This window comes from Molothrus aeneus, chromosome 1, assembly GCF_037042795.1.
Source record: "Molothrus aeneus isolate 106 chromosome 1, BPBGC_Maene_1.0, whole genome shotgun sequence".
Taxonomy (NCBI): Eukaryota; Metazoa; Chordata; class Aves; order Passeriformes; family Icteridae; genus Molothrus; species Molothrus aeneus.
In genome coordinates, this window is record NC_089646.1 from 136,050,086 (window position 1) to 136,066,050 (window position 15,965).

Genomic DNA, 15,965 nt, shown 5'->3' on the forward strand with positions numbered 1-15,965 from the left:
AGTGCCCTTTTTCGGGCTCGTGCTGCCCAGGTACCCGGACGTCCGTAACTCTTTGTCTTTATTGTCTCATATTGTCCTAATTCAATTTGTCCAAATTATTATTACTCTAATTGTATTACTATTTTTATAACCATTTTATTACTATTAAACTTTTAAACATTTTAAAAACAAGTGATTGGCGTTTTTAACAGAGTGTAACATTGATTTGTTGTAAGAGAGTGATCAAAATCCAGATGTAGGAAGCAGAATAAGAGAGTTGGGAGATTGCTGGATATCACATAATGTGTGTGCATTCACAGAGAAGGAGACTCAGAAAATAAAACCAGAAATTACTTATTTTAACGGTGCAAAACCTATGCTATGCTGAATTTCCCAATCATGAATACTAGATAATTAATATTTTAATATTATGAATTTTAATCATGCATGGTAAATGCATACTTAAATACATAATACAATTTATGAAATTAATAAATGCAATTTAAAATGTATGCAAGTTTTAGTAAGTAGAGGTGTGCTTCTTGTAGAACTACAATTTTTGTAGTCTGTAAGATGAAAGTAGTTGGAGAGTACTGCAGGGATTTGGAGAAAATGGAAGAATTTTCTTATGGTTAGAGGCTGCTCTGGGGCTGTAGATTCTGTCACTGACCATGCTGCAGAGCTTCTTTGTGGTGAAGGAAGCTCACTTCAGGTCATTGAAACAATTAAAAAAGTGTGCACGTGCTTGTTTTAGCCATAGGATTCTTACATGATGGCATATTATATAAACTAATTTTCAGATTAATTTATTTTGTATTTGAGTGGAAATCCTGCTGTTCAAGACTGGTGTGAACCACTGTGTATTTCAAGTTGGCCCCTGTAAAAGCATGAGTTTTGTTCACTGCACTGGTGAGCTTTGACCTGCAGGAGAAAACTGGTTCTGCCACTTGACTGACAAAAAGTAAGAACTTTGCAGTTACGAGTTTGGGCACTTACACAACCCTTAGGGTTCATGCTGAGCTTCTTTTCAGTTAGTTTTCTTCTTTCTGCCCATTTTTCTCTGCATCTTTAAAAAAAAATACATGTTTGGTACAAAAGTAATTTGTGTATGGCATCTCCACATCTGATTGAAGAGAAGCTCCTAACACAAAATATGCAAGAGATTGATAAGTATGTAGAAAAATCAGCAGCCACACCTTAAAAGACACATGCCACACCAGTCGGAACTTCCAACCTTCTTCTTTCTGTTCCACAGCTCCCGTGCAGAAATAAAAATTATGATACAGCTTCTTTCCTTCCCTCACAGCAGTGTCTGAAGATTAATGCCATCTTAGGACATGCTTTAGTATTAGTCTATCAATGTGTGCTCAGAAAAAAAAATGGAAATAAAACTGGTAATTTTCTTTCTAGGGCAGTGTTTAATGAGTGAAGTATAAACAAGCTCCAATATACCCAGTGACTGATGAGATTTTGGCAAAGCATACTGGTGATCATTGGTTATCACTGTTCCTTTCTGTGTAGATGGTGGAAAAATAGTGGCAGGCTGTTCATCTAATGTCCATGTCACTGTCAATAATACATGGAAGGTTGATTTCTTTCCTCACGTTGCCATAACCTTCCTCTTTCCCTAGGGTTGATGTTGAAGTCACATTTACTCACCTCTAAGGTTGTCTCTGAAGATGTACATAAAACAAAATGAAATCTGTTGATGAATATCATCTGAGAAATGAGCATTTGCCATGCATTAATTTTAATGTTGTTTTCTTTAAAAATACCTGCAGGCCTTATAATTTCTGAAGTACATATTAAACCAACATGTCCATGATTTGCCAGTGTTTCTTGAAGTATTTGGTTAATTATCTTCACACAGGAGACATCAAAACCCAAAGTATGCTTTCTTTTCTGAATGATTAAGCCAAGCTTCCCATAACATTTCACTAGCAAGTAGGGCTATGACAGACTGCTAACAACAAAGTGAACTCTGCTGTGAAAAACAAAAAAAACTCCAAAAAAATGGGAAAAGAGGAAAACAATGACCCCAAATATGTGCAAAGAAAAGGAAAAGCCAAGATGCAACTCAAAAGAAATATAGGTTATTTTGATGGGGTAAGTTTTATTATAGGATCAATTGTTGGAGCAGGGATCTTCGTGTCTCCCACAGGGGTGTTAAAACATTCCTTACTCAATGTTGGCGTTGCACTAACAATCTGGACCGTGTCTGGGCTGATTTCTCTGATGGGTGCCCTCTGCTATGCGGAGCTGGGAACTGCTCTGCCCTTCTCCGGAGGAGAATACAGCCACATTAAAAGAGGCCTTGGATCCCTACCTGCCTTCGTGTTTATCTGGACATCAACATTCACCAAGCCAGCATCAAATGCTGCTCGAGCCTTGCTGTTTGCTGAATATGCCACACAGCCATTCTATGGCATTTGTCCTGCGCCAGATGTGCTGAAGAAGTGCTTGGCCTTGGCCGTTCTCTGGTCCCTGGGGATTTTGAATGGCCTCAGCGTCAAAATGTCTGCGTGGGTGCAGACAGTTTTCACTCTGCTGAAGATGATGGCCTTGTCTGTGATTGCTGTTGGTGGCATAGTTCTCCTCATTACCAGACAAAAGGAGAGTCTGGCCAGGTTTGAGGACATGTTCAGCTCAGAGATCCCCAACGCCTCACAGATTGCCGAAGCCTTCTTCCAGGGGCTGTACGCGTACGGCGGCTGGTGGTCCCTCAACTACATGGCAGGTATTCTGCTCCTCTTTAGATTTACTTCTGCAGTTCTCATTCTTGTGTTCCTCAGCTTGGTTTGGGAGAACTTGTCTCTGCTTCAAGACCACAGGGTCCTTCTCATTTTACATAAGTGTTTGTTGGGGCTGGTAGAAGAGGCATTGTTCTCCTCTAGGGAAAATTCCTGTTTTTTGTGCAGAATGAAGCTGACATTTTCAGGAAAGTACAAGAGAAATCATAATAGTTAATTTTAAATTTCATGCATAAACAGAATTTTCCATACCTTAAACATTTGCATTTTGTCTTTCTCAGTGTCCATGTCAGTGTATTTTTAGGAAAATATCAAGTTATCCATGCTAAACTACATATGCATAGGTAATTTCTGTTTAAATATCTGTGCCTTATCTGAGGTTATGCAGCTGGTTTGAACATGGTCAAATTAATTTTGAGTTTTGTTACAATGTAGTAATTTTATGGGATATATTTTCCTGGGAAAATAGACTTTTGAAGTCCAATAGAAGGTAAAGAGAGGTCTGTGGAAGGTGGCATAGATTTTTTCATAGAATTTGTACTCAATTTTAACATTCAAAATGTTTTTGAATATCTATTTACTTCTCTATTCTCTATCTGCTGACATGGCAGTAATAAACTTTTTCATCAAAGCTACAGAGATGATGTTCATTATGTTAGGTATTCACATCACAAGTTAAATCAGTAGAGTTTTATAGTATCATCAGATTCATGGAATTATATTGTAAGCAAGTGGATATTGCTGTTATATCTTTAACCATTTGTATCCATTGACCTCTGTCATGTAAAATATTAAATAAACGGAATGTGTTAAATGCATACCACAAAGTTCACTGGTGAGGATAGTGTGAAAATTTGGTTAATGTTTAAAAACCTGACTGTTGTCTTTATAATCCAGGTACTCCAGCTTTAAAAATAGGCTGCATTTTATAAATCAGTAAAGTACAGTTTTGAAACCTTAGGTATTCCTTAAAGACAAGTACTTGGCTTTGTAAGCCTGAGAAAATGCAAGACTTCTAGTAAAATACAGATTTATTCTGATCAGTTAGCAGTACTAATAAATGCCATACACTGGGCAGCACAGCTGTTTAGACATATGTAACCTATGCAATTGTTCCAAACTGACCTGAGTTTCCTATGCTTCATCAATAACTTCATTTCTGTGAACTTCAGCTGATGGATCAGGTGCCAGCTGGCTGGCAAGACTGCAATAAACAACAACAACAACAACAAAAAAAAAGGAAAGATAAATTTAAATTGGAAATTTTGGTGATTATTCTCTTCTGAGCTCAAAATTACTAAGTGTATTTTTTATATCTGAAATAAATCCCAAATTTTCTGATAGTATCTGAATTTCACTATTGTGGTCCTTTGGTCTTGTCTCCATGCACTACAGCCAGCACAGGGATCATGGCTCAGGGCTGATGTCCCGAGGAGAAATCAAATGTAAAGGAAGAAGCAGATTTCTGTCTCCTAAAAAGAGTTTAAATAAGCTGCACATTTCACTTTTCACTTCTTCCCTCTTATCAGTTATTTGCTGGTAATACTCAAGAAATTGTCTGTAAATGCTGAGGGAAGTGGGAAGTGGTGAGAGAACAAGAGGAAGGAGTGAAAGAAATTAAAAAGAACCTTTCTGATTGAGATGAGGGTGATTGAGATTAAGCTTCTGGAAACCAGCTCCATCTTTTTCTGGGACTATGACATGCCCAAGAATGTGTGCCTGTGTCTGAGTTATACACCTGCAAAGTTAGGCTTTTTTCTTGTTTGGTAAGAGTAGTTCTAAGCTATCAGGCTTAGCACTAAACCGTTTTCTTCCACCATCTTTGCCCTGGAAAAGATGATAATAATCAAAATCCATCTGGGAATGGCCCCCTTTTAAAGTCACTGCATTATTGCTCCTATGTCTATACCTTTGGTCTTTTCTGTTACTTCTGATATAAAAGCAAAGAGAAAGGTTATGAGTAGAAATATGCAAATATGCTCACTAAGTTTAAGATCAGGATTCATGAGGTGACATGAGAATAAATAATGTGACTTAAGAGTCTCATGTTTAAGCTAGTAATTTTCAAGTAAGGCTAATTGAAAATTTTATACCAAATCACTTTTCTAATGTAAGTCAAATATGTGATTAATCAAATCAAAGGGAAATTATCACTCATTTTTATCATTTTGTGCATCAATCAGCTCTTCATCCAGCCCTCCTTCCAAAATAGTTAAAAATAGCTAAGTAAAAAAATACTGTTTAAGAATCTTTGATATTAACCTGTTTGAGAGCCACTGTAGGACTTCACAAGCAGAGAATTTAGCAGCCATGATTAGGGATTGGGGCAGGACTTTGGCATCAGTCTTGTCAAACTCTGCACAGCTTCAGCACTGAAAAACGCTTGCAGAAGCTACACTGCTTACTTCATTTGTTGTTTTAAATTGTATTTTCCAGAGGAGATGAAACGCCCCAGCAGAAATATCCCCTTAACTGTGATGACTGCTGTTCCTGCAGTAATTGTTTTTTATTTACTAGTGAACATCTCATATCTGACTGTCCTCACACCTAAGGAAATTGTCTCCTCAGGTATGTATTTCATATTTTTTTAATTAAAAAGGACTGGCCCATTGACATATCCATCTGATGTCAATGCCCTGGGTTACTTCTGCTCACCTTACTTCACAGTCCAGAAATTTGGGTTCATTTTCTTTTAACAGAGAATTCTTTAATTTTACTGTATGACACAAATTGGATGAATGCAGGCAGATTGTTGAAATTGTTGGCTTTTCCCTGCACTGTCTAAAAAGAAATCAGAAGTGTATTAAAACCTGGAAAATAAGGTGAAAGTCAGGTCCCAAGTATAGAGATGATCGTTGTTTTCCTGTAGTTTTAATCCTATCTCCTCCTTCTTTCTCTGTCTCATTGAGTCTCAGACTAAAGCCATCGCTCTTTAGGAGGTGGACAAGTCTAACATGTTCAAGAGTATAGAAAATACTATGGACATAAAAATGTAGCCATTTTGGGTGTGTATTATTCATGATAAATACTGTAACTTCTCAGAAGAGCCTATACAAAATCCAGTGTGTATAAACCCTTTCTCAGATCCTGTATCAATAAGCTGGCCATGTAAAGCTCCAAAGGGAACTGTGTTTCTCCTTGACTGTCCAAGCAGCACATTTTAAATCCCACTGTAATGACACTGAGCTGTCAGACCTTGCCTACAGGCCTGACAAAAACCATACCTCATTTGGATGGATTAATCTTTTTTTTTTTCCTATGAAAAAAGCTCACTAATATAAATGAGAACAGCATACCTGTCACTCAGTAACCTCATATTGTCACTCAGTAACCTCAGTGTCAGGCTGTCTGCTGGGAGAGATGGATCATTTGTATGCTACAATGAAGGAGGCGGCAAATACCAGACTATCCATGAATAGCAGCTGCCACCTGGCATGACCAGCTTCATGCATACCAGTTTTTACCTGTGTTTACCTATGCCAGCTCAGAAGATAAACCTAAAATTACAGCACTTTTTCAAACATTTCTTTGTTCCTTCCCAAATTTTTTTTTTTTTTTTTGAGGTTCAGGGCACTGTTTTCTCCATTTCTAACTACTTCCTATGCTGCACAGGACACTGCAAGACCTATGTTCCTCATGGCATTTGATTATAGACCCACTAAATATTGTTCTCACTATAATAGCAGCTATGGCTAATCTCCATGCAATATTGAATATCTCTTGTTTAGAAACAATCTTTCCAATTTCCCAGTTCCACCCAAAGCAAAATCTCATTAATAGCACATTTGTTGACTCATCTCTGAATGTAGATGTGCTCCTGTTGGCAGTTTCCTGTAACAGCAGATTGTGTCAGCACCATGGTGATGTCAGGGACCAAGGAGTTAATTTTCTTTCCTTGCCCAGGTGTGTGTGCTTGTGATGCAGGATGTGAGATGTGACTCACTCCTGCTGGGCAGTCCATGACTGTGGTATTGGCCCCAGCAGGTTTCCCTGGCTTGCTCTGGCAGGCAGCACTCCTTGCTGTCATCCTCCCAGGAAATGTTTAGTTTCTGAATGAAATACCTTTAGGATTGGATTAGTATTTGACTACTGCAATGAAAAAGCAGTCATTGCTGGTAAATAATAGGTGCTTCATGTTTTTAAGTTTTGTTCCTGTTGAGTATGTCACTTATTCAGAAGATGGTATTTGTACTACACTAATTCTTTGCTTTCTTGCAGTTGCTGTGGCAGTCACTTGGGCTGATCGAGTGATCCCCTCCGTTGCCTGGATCATTCCTCTCTCTGTTGCTGTCTCAATATTTGGTGCCCTCAACTGCAGCATGTTCACACTCGGTCGATTGAGCTATGCTGGAAGTCAGTCAGGACATTTACCTCTCTTAATATCCATGCTTAATGTCCACTCCTATACGCCAGCACCAGCCATGATTTTTTCAACCACCATTGCATCCATTTTTATCATCCCCTCTGACCTTATTATGCTAACAAATTACTTTGGATTTTCTGCCTGGCTTATGACTGGATTGACTTGTGCAAGCTTGATTGTACTTCGATACCGGGAACCTCATCTACACCGACCATACAAAGTAAATGGATCTAAATTAAAAATATCTTTATAAATTATTTTTTGAGTCCTGGGTAGCATGCAAAAGTTATAGAAGAAGTGCAAATCTAAAGTGGATAGTCACAAAAATACGAATAATAATCTCAATGCTTAGAGCCTCATTTGAAAATGTTGCTTCACTATAAAAAGAAGAGAAACAAACAGATGGTCTCTGCCCCAGAGAAGTTGAACACATGAGATGGTTCTTTGCAGAATGGGGGAGATGTGCAAACAATGTGGAACCATACCAGTGTGGAGCAATAACAAGAACAGTTTAGGACCCATTGCCCTTCAGTTCATTGAACTTCGATCTGCTCTCATCTTCCCTGACACAATCACAGCATTAAAGATAGGTTGAATTTCCTCATACTCCAGCAGTCAGAAAGCTCGGGTTAGAAGTGCATGTTCATTGTGAAGGCTTCCAGGCACCCAGCCCTGAGTGTCTTATAGGAACCCACATTATGATATGTGAAAAAATGGATTCCCAGTATTGCCTGTCTCTCCCCCTTGACAAAAGAAGGAGCCTAAACAAATATTTTTTAAAAGATTCCTCTCTTATAGGCAATTTGAGTCAGATGACTCTTGTCCTGGGTGAATTTATAGCAGCATGAGAAATGGTACTGTACTGTGGCAAAGAACACATTGTTACTCTAATGAATGAGGCAGAAAAGTCACAGTTGGTTTGTTTATTTCCTAACCCACTTTTTTTTCTTTCTCTTACAGGTGTTTTTACCAGTTCCATTTATGATGGTGGCAATGTCTTTCTTCCTAGTTCTAGCTCCCATAGTCTGGTCTCCAAACATGCAATATGTTTACGCTTTCCTGTTTATGCTTGGAAGTCTCATTATTTATCTGCCTTTTATACATTTTAAATTGCATTTTGCATTTCTTGATAAAATTACTTGCCACTTACAGCTCCTGTTAGAAGTCTGTCCTGCTGATGGACCTGCTGAGGGCAAATGTGAATAATGGCAGATATTTAATCTCAGTACAACTAAGAGCCAACAGAGGATTTTGTTTAACTGAGGCTATAAACAGTACAATTTAGATGTTGGTGTGATACATAGATGTGCACGCATGCATATACATATATAGATGTATACACATATATTGCAAACATGCACATATATGTATGTATAGGCACAGAATCACAGAATGAACTAGGTTGGAAAAGACCTTTGACACCATCAAGTGCAACCTATGACCAAACACCTCCTCATCAAATAAACCATGTCATTAGCATAATAAGTTAATATGTATATGTTTGGTTTTGTTTGTATAAATACATAAATATATATGTATACTAATTTAATAGGTGCAAAGGATCTCTCTTAAACTTGAAAAATCTGTAAAATGCTCTCTCCTGCTCCTGAAAACACAGTTAAAAGTTGCATAGTCTTGCAAAAATAGAAATAAGACTCAATCACACAAGCACAAATAATTATCAGTATTATCATACAATAAGTGAATAAATACATAATAGCATAATTTTAAAAATACACTCACGCTTTGAACTAAATTGTCTGGATCCTTAGTTTGCAGTAGCTCATTGATTAGAACTTCTGGTTTTAAAGACTTTATATTTTCTTCATGTGCTACTTTTTTTGGCATTAATTTATTTTTAATAAAAGCCTTTGAAGACTATCATAAAGTTGACTGATCATTTTAAATAGCAAGAAAATTGGACATAGTGCATCTTAGCTATTTTAGAACAACACATAAAAATTCAAGGTAAAATCTTACAATGCATCAAGTAAGACAATAAAAATTATTTATCCTTTTCATCACAGAAATAAAAGCTAAAGATATGTAGATTCCTTTACTAAATCATTTACATCTTAGCATCAATATTACTTTATTCCTTGTTTTCTTTTTAGTGTTATTGAAAAGTAAAAGCTTTTTTTAGGCCTCCTCCCCTCCATTTAAATTTTGTTTATGAAAAAAAGATAAATGAATTCTTTTTTCTTCTCATAATTGGGCCATATAAAGTTCATGGAATATTTAATCTTAAAAATAAATTAAAAGTACATACAAACCATCATATATGGAGGTGATTATTAATATATGCTGCTATTTTTATAATTACAATAGAATTACAAATATAAAGTGATTTTCCAAATCTGGCAATGAAAGATCAGCAGCACAACCAGCAGATGGCCGCAGCCGAACATCACTCTACTCCGTGACCTCTGGTCTGATGGATCTTGTATTGGTGAAACTGTGTTACAGGGCACTGGATTATAACACAGTGGAATGAAAAAAAAATTGCTACAATACTCAATTCACTAATGTATAACACTTTTAGAAATCAGAATGACAGATAAAGAATTTTTCATAGCTACCCAAAGTCTAGGGTGGCATCAATAAAACCAGGAATCAACTGAAGGTTTAAGAGGATTTCACTTTGCACTGGAATGAGCCCCCAAATTAAAACAAATATATGTAGCAAGTCGCTTTTCTCAAGGTGATAATGGACACAGAATGAAAATCTGAAGAAAAAATTATACCTTTTAACAAGCTGTATGAAGAGAAGTTCATACAAGTGAGGAATGCAATGTATACAGCTGAGCTGGAGACTGGATCCTGGATCCTGCTGAACACAAGAAAGGAATCAATGTTTAATTTCACTTAATAGTGCTATTGGAAAAACATTCTCTTGCTGTTTAAATTCAAAACATCATGAGACTCATCAACATTGTAGAGGAGTTATATTTTAAGAACTGAATTGTAAATGGAAGAAATTATTTTACTGTGACTAAAGCATCCATCAGTGATTTGTAAATACAGGTGTGGCAATGCCACAGATTTTCAAATGAACTTTCAAGTAATTTATTTAAATCTATATTTTAATATGTAAAAGAAAAGTGGAAGTTGTAAGGAAAGAAAGTTTATGTAACAATAATACTGTGTTGTACACCAGATGATTAGAAAAGCAAGCATCAGGGGGAAATTGCTCACTTGGGTGTGTTATTTCCATGTTATTTCTTATCAGTTTGTCAACTATCTGTTTAATTCCCTAATGAGTTGGGTACCCACTGATAACATATGTCAGGGTATGTTTGTGTAATTGGAGCATGTATTTTTTAATGATACAAACTTCAAATATAAAGGTTTAGCAGTTCCAACCAACCAGGGAACTCAAAAGTCCCAATGAAATGTAATATGAAATAAATTGCTTTTATGTATCTTTCTGGAATGTGAAGTAGATAGTTTTTATTTTAACAAAAATCTAGGAAATGGCACATAAATGTACAAGATGAGAAGATTTAGAATAGATCAGAATTAAAAATGTCCATGCAAGCTTAAGCCCCTCTGCAAAGGCACCTTTCAATGGCCTTGTATTATCAGATCATAAACTGTTCTTTCTATATACCCTTACCTCATTTATTGGAATGAATGGATGGTGCCAAATAATTCACTATCATCTTCTCCCCATTTCAGCATGTGGTCTTGGATTTTGTTTAACACTCTATGCTCAAATGCTGCTCTTGACAGACATTGTTGATATCTTACAGACTTTTCTATGGTGTTCCTCATGTCAGCACCTAGGCACTTCACAAACAACCACTAATTTTCTCTTGACTGTTATGAGCTGTATCAGTGGTATCATCTTGGCTTACTGAAAGTAAGTTAAGCTGATAGGTAGGTTGCACAAGAAATCAGTTTTGTGATGTTCCCTGAGATCCTTCAATTCACATCAAATACCTGGATGGAGAACCATTTATGGAAATTCAAGTCCAAGTATGTATGTTTATCTTAGAAGCAGGGCAAAGAGCCAGGGAATTGGTGAACATACACTATTCAGACACTATATACAGATTTCCATTTCCTTTCATTCCAGTTTTTAGATGGAAACAAAGGAGGTATGACCAAAATTGCTCACTACCTTTTGGATCCTTGGAGCTGATTTTTTGTAGTAATTAGTAAGTTCAGACTGCCTTTAGTCCCCTGGAACTAAGTTCCAAGAATACTATAAAAAGGAAAATAGGACAATTATCACAGTCACTTTGGTTTAGATGAATAGCTGGTATCCTTTAGCTCAACTTCTGACTTAACTGTGAGTACCTGCAATTCCTTTAAGACTTACAGTCTACTAAATGTTAAATTACAACTATGAGATTTTAAAAATTCCACAAATCAGGCATGAGGATTTAAAGTTTGGTATAGAAAATGGGGAAAGCAGAATTAATTTCAATTTTCAAAAACTGTGATTTAAATTATTCCAGTATGGCCATGGAATTTTATAGAAAAAGACGAACGTGTATTTTGGGCAATACTCAAATTCCTAAATCCAGCAACTGTTTTGCATGTGCTACATCATTCATGACATCAAATTCCTCCTCTTCTACAGCAAATGAGGGATTGGCTGCCTCACATTTAGCATCTTCTTCAACACAAATGTTGACTTATTCCCAGATCCAAGAGAGACAGGATTTTCTGAAAAAGAATGCTCTCGTTAAATGACTCCTGTTGGAAAGGGACTCACACACCTGAGCTGAATTAGCATTATAAAAGCAATCCCAGATATGGTATTGCCCATCCCCTGAATATGAGTCACTGATGTTCTCTTAATGCAATTTTCTTTTGTCTGAGTGTTTCAGGATGCTAAATCACAAAGAAGCAAATACACTATTAAACGTATAAAGATTTCTTATTGTTGCTGGCTCATTCCACATCTCCAAGCAGTAAGCATAAAGGAATAGAATTCAAATTTATAACTCATGTTAGCTACTCTGGTCAAGAGCAAATCAATATTTTAACATTATAGCTTGTTTCAGTTGGTCTCAGCTGCTTTCCTACTTGAATATATCCCAGAAAATGCTATATGGAAGTGCGACTTTTATTACTAGACTATATCAGACATTTATTTACATTTTTAAATTTTTTTGTCTTTTACTTCATCATTCTTTTATGCTTATGCATACTTGCATGTTTCAGAACTTCAGCCTTACAACAATTAAAGATAGAATGTGGATAATTTTTTACCAATACTGTACTGACTGGTCCATTTTGACATTTAATCTCCCTATATGTTTTTCTAGGTTTCTAACACAATATTTGTATGTATGTCTGCATTGCCTTTTTTTTTGGTCCTTTATCTTCTTAAAAAGACAATGTAAAATACAAAATTTTTATCGGTATTATTTAAAAAATTACTTGCAATTATACATCATGCTAATTCCACGTGTGCTGACTGTGTTAAAAAAAAATCACCCTGAGGCAAACCCCAGAAATTGTACAAAGAAAGAAAAACCCCAGCAATTACTTGTTTTACTTTCCTTTTCATACTTAATGTTAACTGTGATTCCAATAAAAAGATGATCAGCTAACACTGAACAGCTGTACATGGTGTTTTGTGCTTTGATGTGGTGATATTTGGTTGGAACCTCTAGGTTAATAGTGAAGGATGTATGAGGAGCTGCCTGTAGCTGTTAGGCCATGAGTTGTTCAGACCTCCCACCTTCTGCTCTTATGTTTGCTATGTGCACTGTGGATATTGGTAAGGTTCCCTATATCTCAGTTTCCACATATGCCAAACCAGAAACAACTGTGTTTTAACAAATAACATGTCAAAGAGCATTCACTTGTGATGTTCTCCTCTGTATCACAGAAGTTATTCCTGTCATTGTCTTCTATGGCTTGTTTCAAGTGATGGGGGTTCCTGGGCATTCCCATTCTTATTGGCTTGATTTGGAGGGATAAGAGCTGTATCTGCTTCAGGAACTTTTTTTACTTTGGAACAGGAAATGAAACATTTTAAATGAGCAGGTTTGAATGAGCTGTATCCTACAGGTTTAGAGGCACTGTTGAAGAGTTGGACTGTTACTGTCGATTTTCAGTAACTCTTGCTACACAGGGGAAATTTCAGAAGTGCAAAGGAAAGGTAACATGCTAATATTTAAACAGAATAAAAGGAATTAACCAGGAAATTATAAACTTGTCAGTGTCACATAATTCCTTGGAAAAGTAATGGAACAGATCACGTGAAACTGAATTAATAATGAATTAAAAGTGAGTAGCAGAATTAATGCCAGTTCATTTGTATTTATGGAAAAAATTCCTATGAAACCAGTTTCACATTATACTTTCTGTAGTATGGGTTGGGATAAAAGCTGAAGAAAAGGTGATTTTGAGGTCCACCAAAGCTGCAGACTTGACAAAGTAGTTACACCATTACAAATCAATGTTTTGTTTGGCAAATTTAAAAGTGACTAGGGTTTTTCATCATCTTGCAAAGCTACTTAAATAAGCCCTATTAGCAAGGCTTTGTGCATAATATTGGCTAGGGATTTTCTCCTCCTTTTGACAACAGAAAAAGGTATTGTTCCTGGCAGCAAGGGATAAATGTGTTTGGGCTGAGACTTTCCTAGGTGCCACCACATATACAGTGTGTCTTTAGTGTGAGGGTGGTGAGGCACTGGAACAGGCTGCCCAGAGAAGTTGTGGATGCCCTGTTGTAGCCCAGCTTGGATGGGCCACTTGGTCTAGTGAAAGGGGTCCCTGCTCACAACAGAGGGGTTGAAATCAAATGATCTTTAAAGGTTCTCACCAACCTAAACCGCTCTATGATTCTGTAATTGCCAAGTTCTAGGCTGCAAGTGGGAATTTTATAGTAGAGTCGCACCAGGACTGGGCGTGGCCAAGGCTGGAACTTTGGAGAAGGGCTGTTGCTCAGCAACCTCACAGCCTTTCTTAAACATTCCACTGCAGTTGGCACATAGGGTCCCTCTCTTTCACTCTGCCTGCATGGGTATGTCCTGTCATTATTGTTAAAGTGCTAGTTTATATAAATGTTGGCCTTTGTACTTTGCAGCCAAGCTCTTGAACCTGAGGGTTTTTTGGCAACAGGTTCTTGAGGTTGTTTAAGACTTCAGAGTATGTTCAGAAGGATGTATTTGGCAGGTGTTTCATGTGTAAAGAACTTGGGCACAGCTAAGTTTAAATTGGCTACTGGTGTCCTCATTTTGGGATTGCCTGTTGCAGAGAGATCACACCTGAGCCTCTGTTACGTGTAGGCTGGTTCTTGTGCTCCAAAACAGTGACTTTACGTTGTGACTTTGAGCAGATTTAACTTTTCCTTTAAATCGGTTTTCTTGCATCAGAAGCATCTTGATGTTTAATTAATTTTTCTTTCATGCTTAAAACTAATTTTGTAATGCCAGATCATGTTAAGACACGGTGGAAAGCTGGATACAAAGTGAAGCAGTCCTAGTGTTTCTGTATGTGTGTCTGTATCTTAATTCCCTTTGTGAAGCCCACACTGACATTGTTTTCAGAAAGGTTTGCAAAGTGTAACAGCAATGAGATGTTTTTTCTACCATATACAATCATAGAAAATCAGTGTAAGACCTTAATTCCAGTTACAAGAAGAATAAGCAATCTTAGGAGTTGAAGTCGATGGTCCTCATCGCTTCCTTCCAACACACTCTCTGAGTCTGCTGTCTGAGGAAGGCTGTGAACTAAAAATGACTTAATGCCATCATGCAGACCAACCCAACTGTGATGACAAACTTCCATAATTTCTTTCTGTTATCTTAATGTGATCTTCAGAATTCATTTTTTAATTGCTAAATTAGATTTTTTTTATTGTGCTCAGCAAGAGGGGAAAATAAACCTGAAAATGGTTCATGTTTGCAAATGCTTAACCACTTGTTCTTAAATCTCTCTGTAAAAAAATAAACTTTTGGACCTAATTTTATGTAGTGATGAAAAACTTGGCTGGAGGTCAAAGACTTGCTTTGTGCACACTGTATTGAAACATTATATGATTATGTGTGCTGGTTTCAATGAAGCTTTTTGTACCTGGCTATCTTTGTTCTTACATCTCAATTCTATATCATTGTACTTCAGAAGCAGTCTTGCAAAAAAGTGGATGACAGGGAGAAGATTTGTAGGGTATTTCATGTAGAGGAATTATTTAGTTGTATTTTTAATTTAGCTCAACAGACCTCTTCCAAAGGACAGTTGAGTCTAGAAAACTATTTATTTTTGCTCTCCAGTTATAGTTTAATACCTTACAGTCATGACACATCTCTACACTCAAAGGGTGAAGGAATATCTTCAGAAGAAACTCAAAAATAGCAGTGAAATGCTACAATACATGCCATAAACTATGCTTTCTGAATTGCCTTATGACTGTTGAATGGACTCTGCTTATGAATAGCTGTTTCAGGGCTTGAGTTTTCACTTCAAATCCTACTGAAAACTGATGAGTGCTGTATCTGTGTTTGGTTTTTTGCCAGCCTTGCTTGTGAGCTCAAGTAGTCCTCTGCTGTGAGAGGAAGTCATGTTAAAATTATACTCAGCAGCCAAATTCCCTCTTAGTTTTCCTCTATTAAGTTAGTCCATTGCCGTTTTGATTGACAGGTGCTTTGTTTTTTGAACATCTTCATAGCCTGCTTTGATAGGTCTTTTTTGTTTAGATGTGAATTCCTTTATGTTTTCTTTGGTTTGTTTGTTTCTTTGTTTGTTTTTTAATGAAATCAGATTTTTCCACAGTACTTTGTTTATCATCTCCTAAATACCAGGATGATTTTTTTTTTGCCTGCTAGGAATTGGTTTGTCTGAGGTTCTGCTACACTCTTGGATTATTTACCTGGGATTACCTGATGCACAATTTTTTGTATCTGGTGAAG

At 36.8% G+C, this 15,965-nt stretch overlaps 1 protein-coding gene across 1 annotated transcript; it reads left to right on the forward strand.

Moving 5' to 3' along the window:
- Nucleotides 1-1,992: 1,992 nt before the first annotated feature.
- Nucleotides 1,993-8,298, forward strand: SLC7A13 (solute carrier family 7 member 13). The gene is made up of 4 exons (XM_066548052.1): nt 1,993-2,716; nt 5,166-5,297; nt 6,948-7,312; nt 8,053-8,298. The coding sequence occupies exons 1-4, from the start codon at nt 1,993-1,995 to the stop codon at nt 8,296-8,298; spliced, it is 1,467 nt and encodes a 488-aa protein (XP_066404149.1).
- The last annotated feature ends 7,667 nt before the right edge of the window (nt 8,299-15,965 follow it).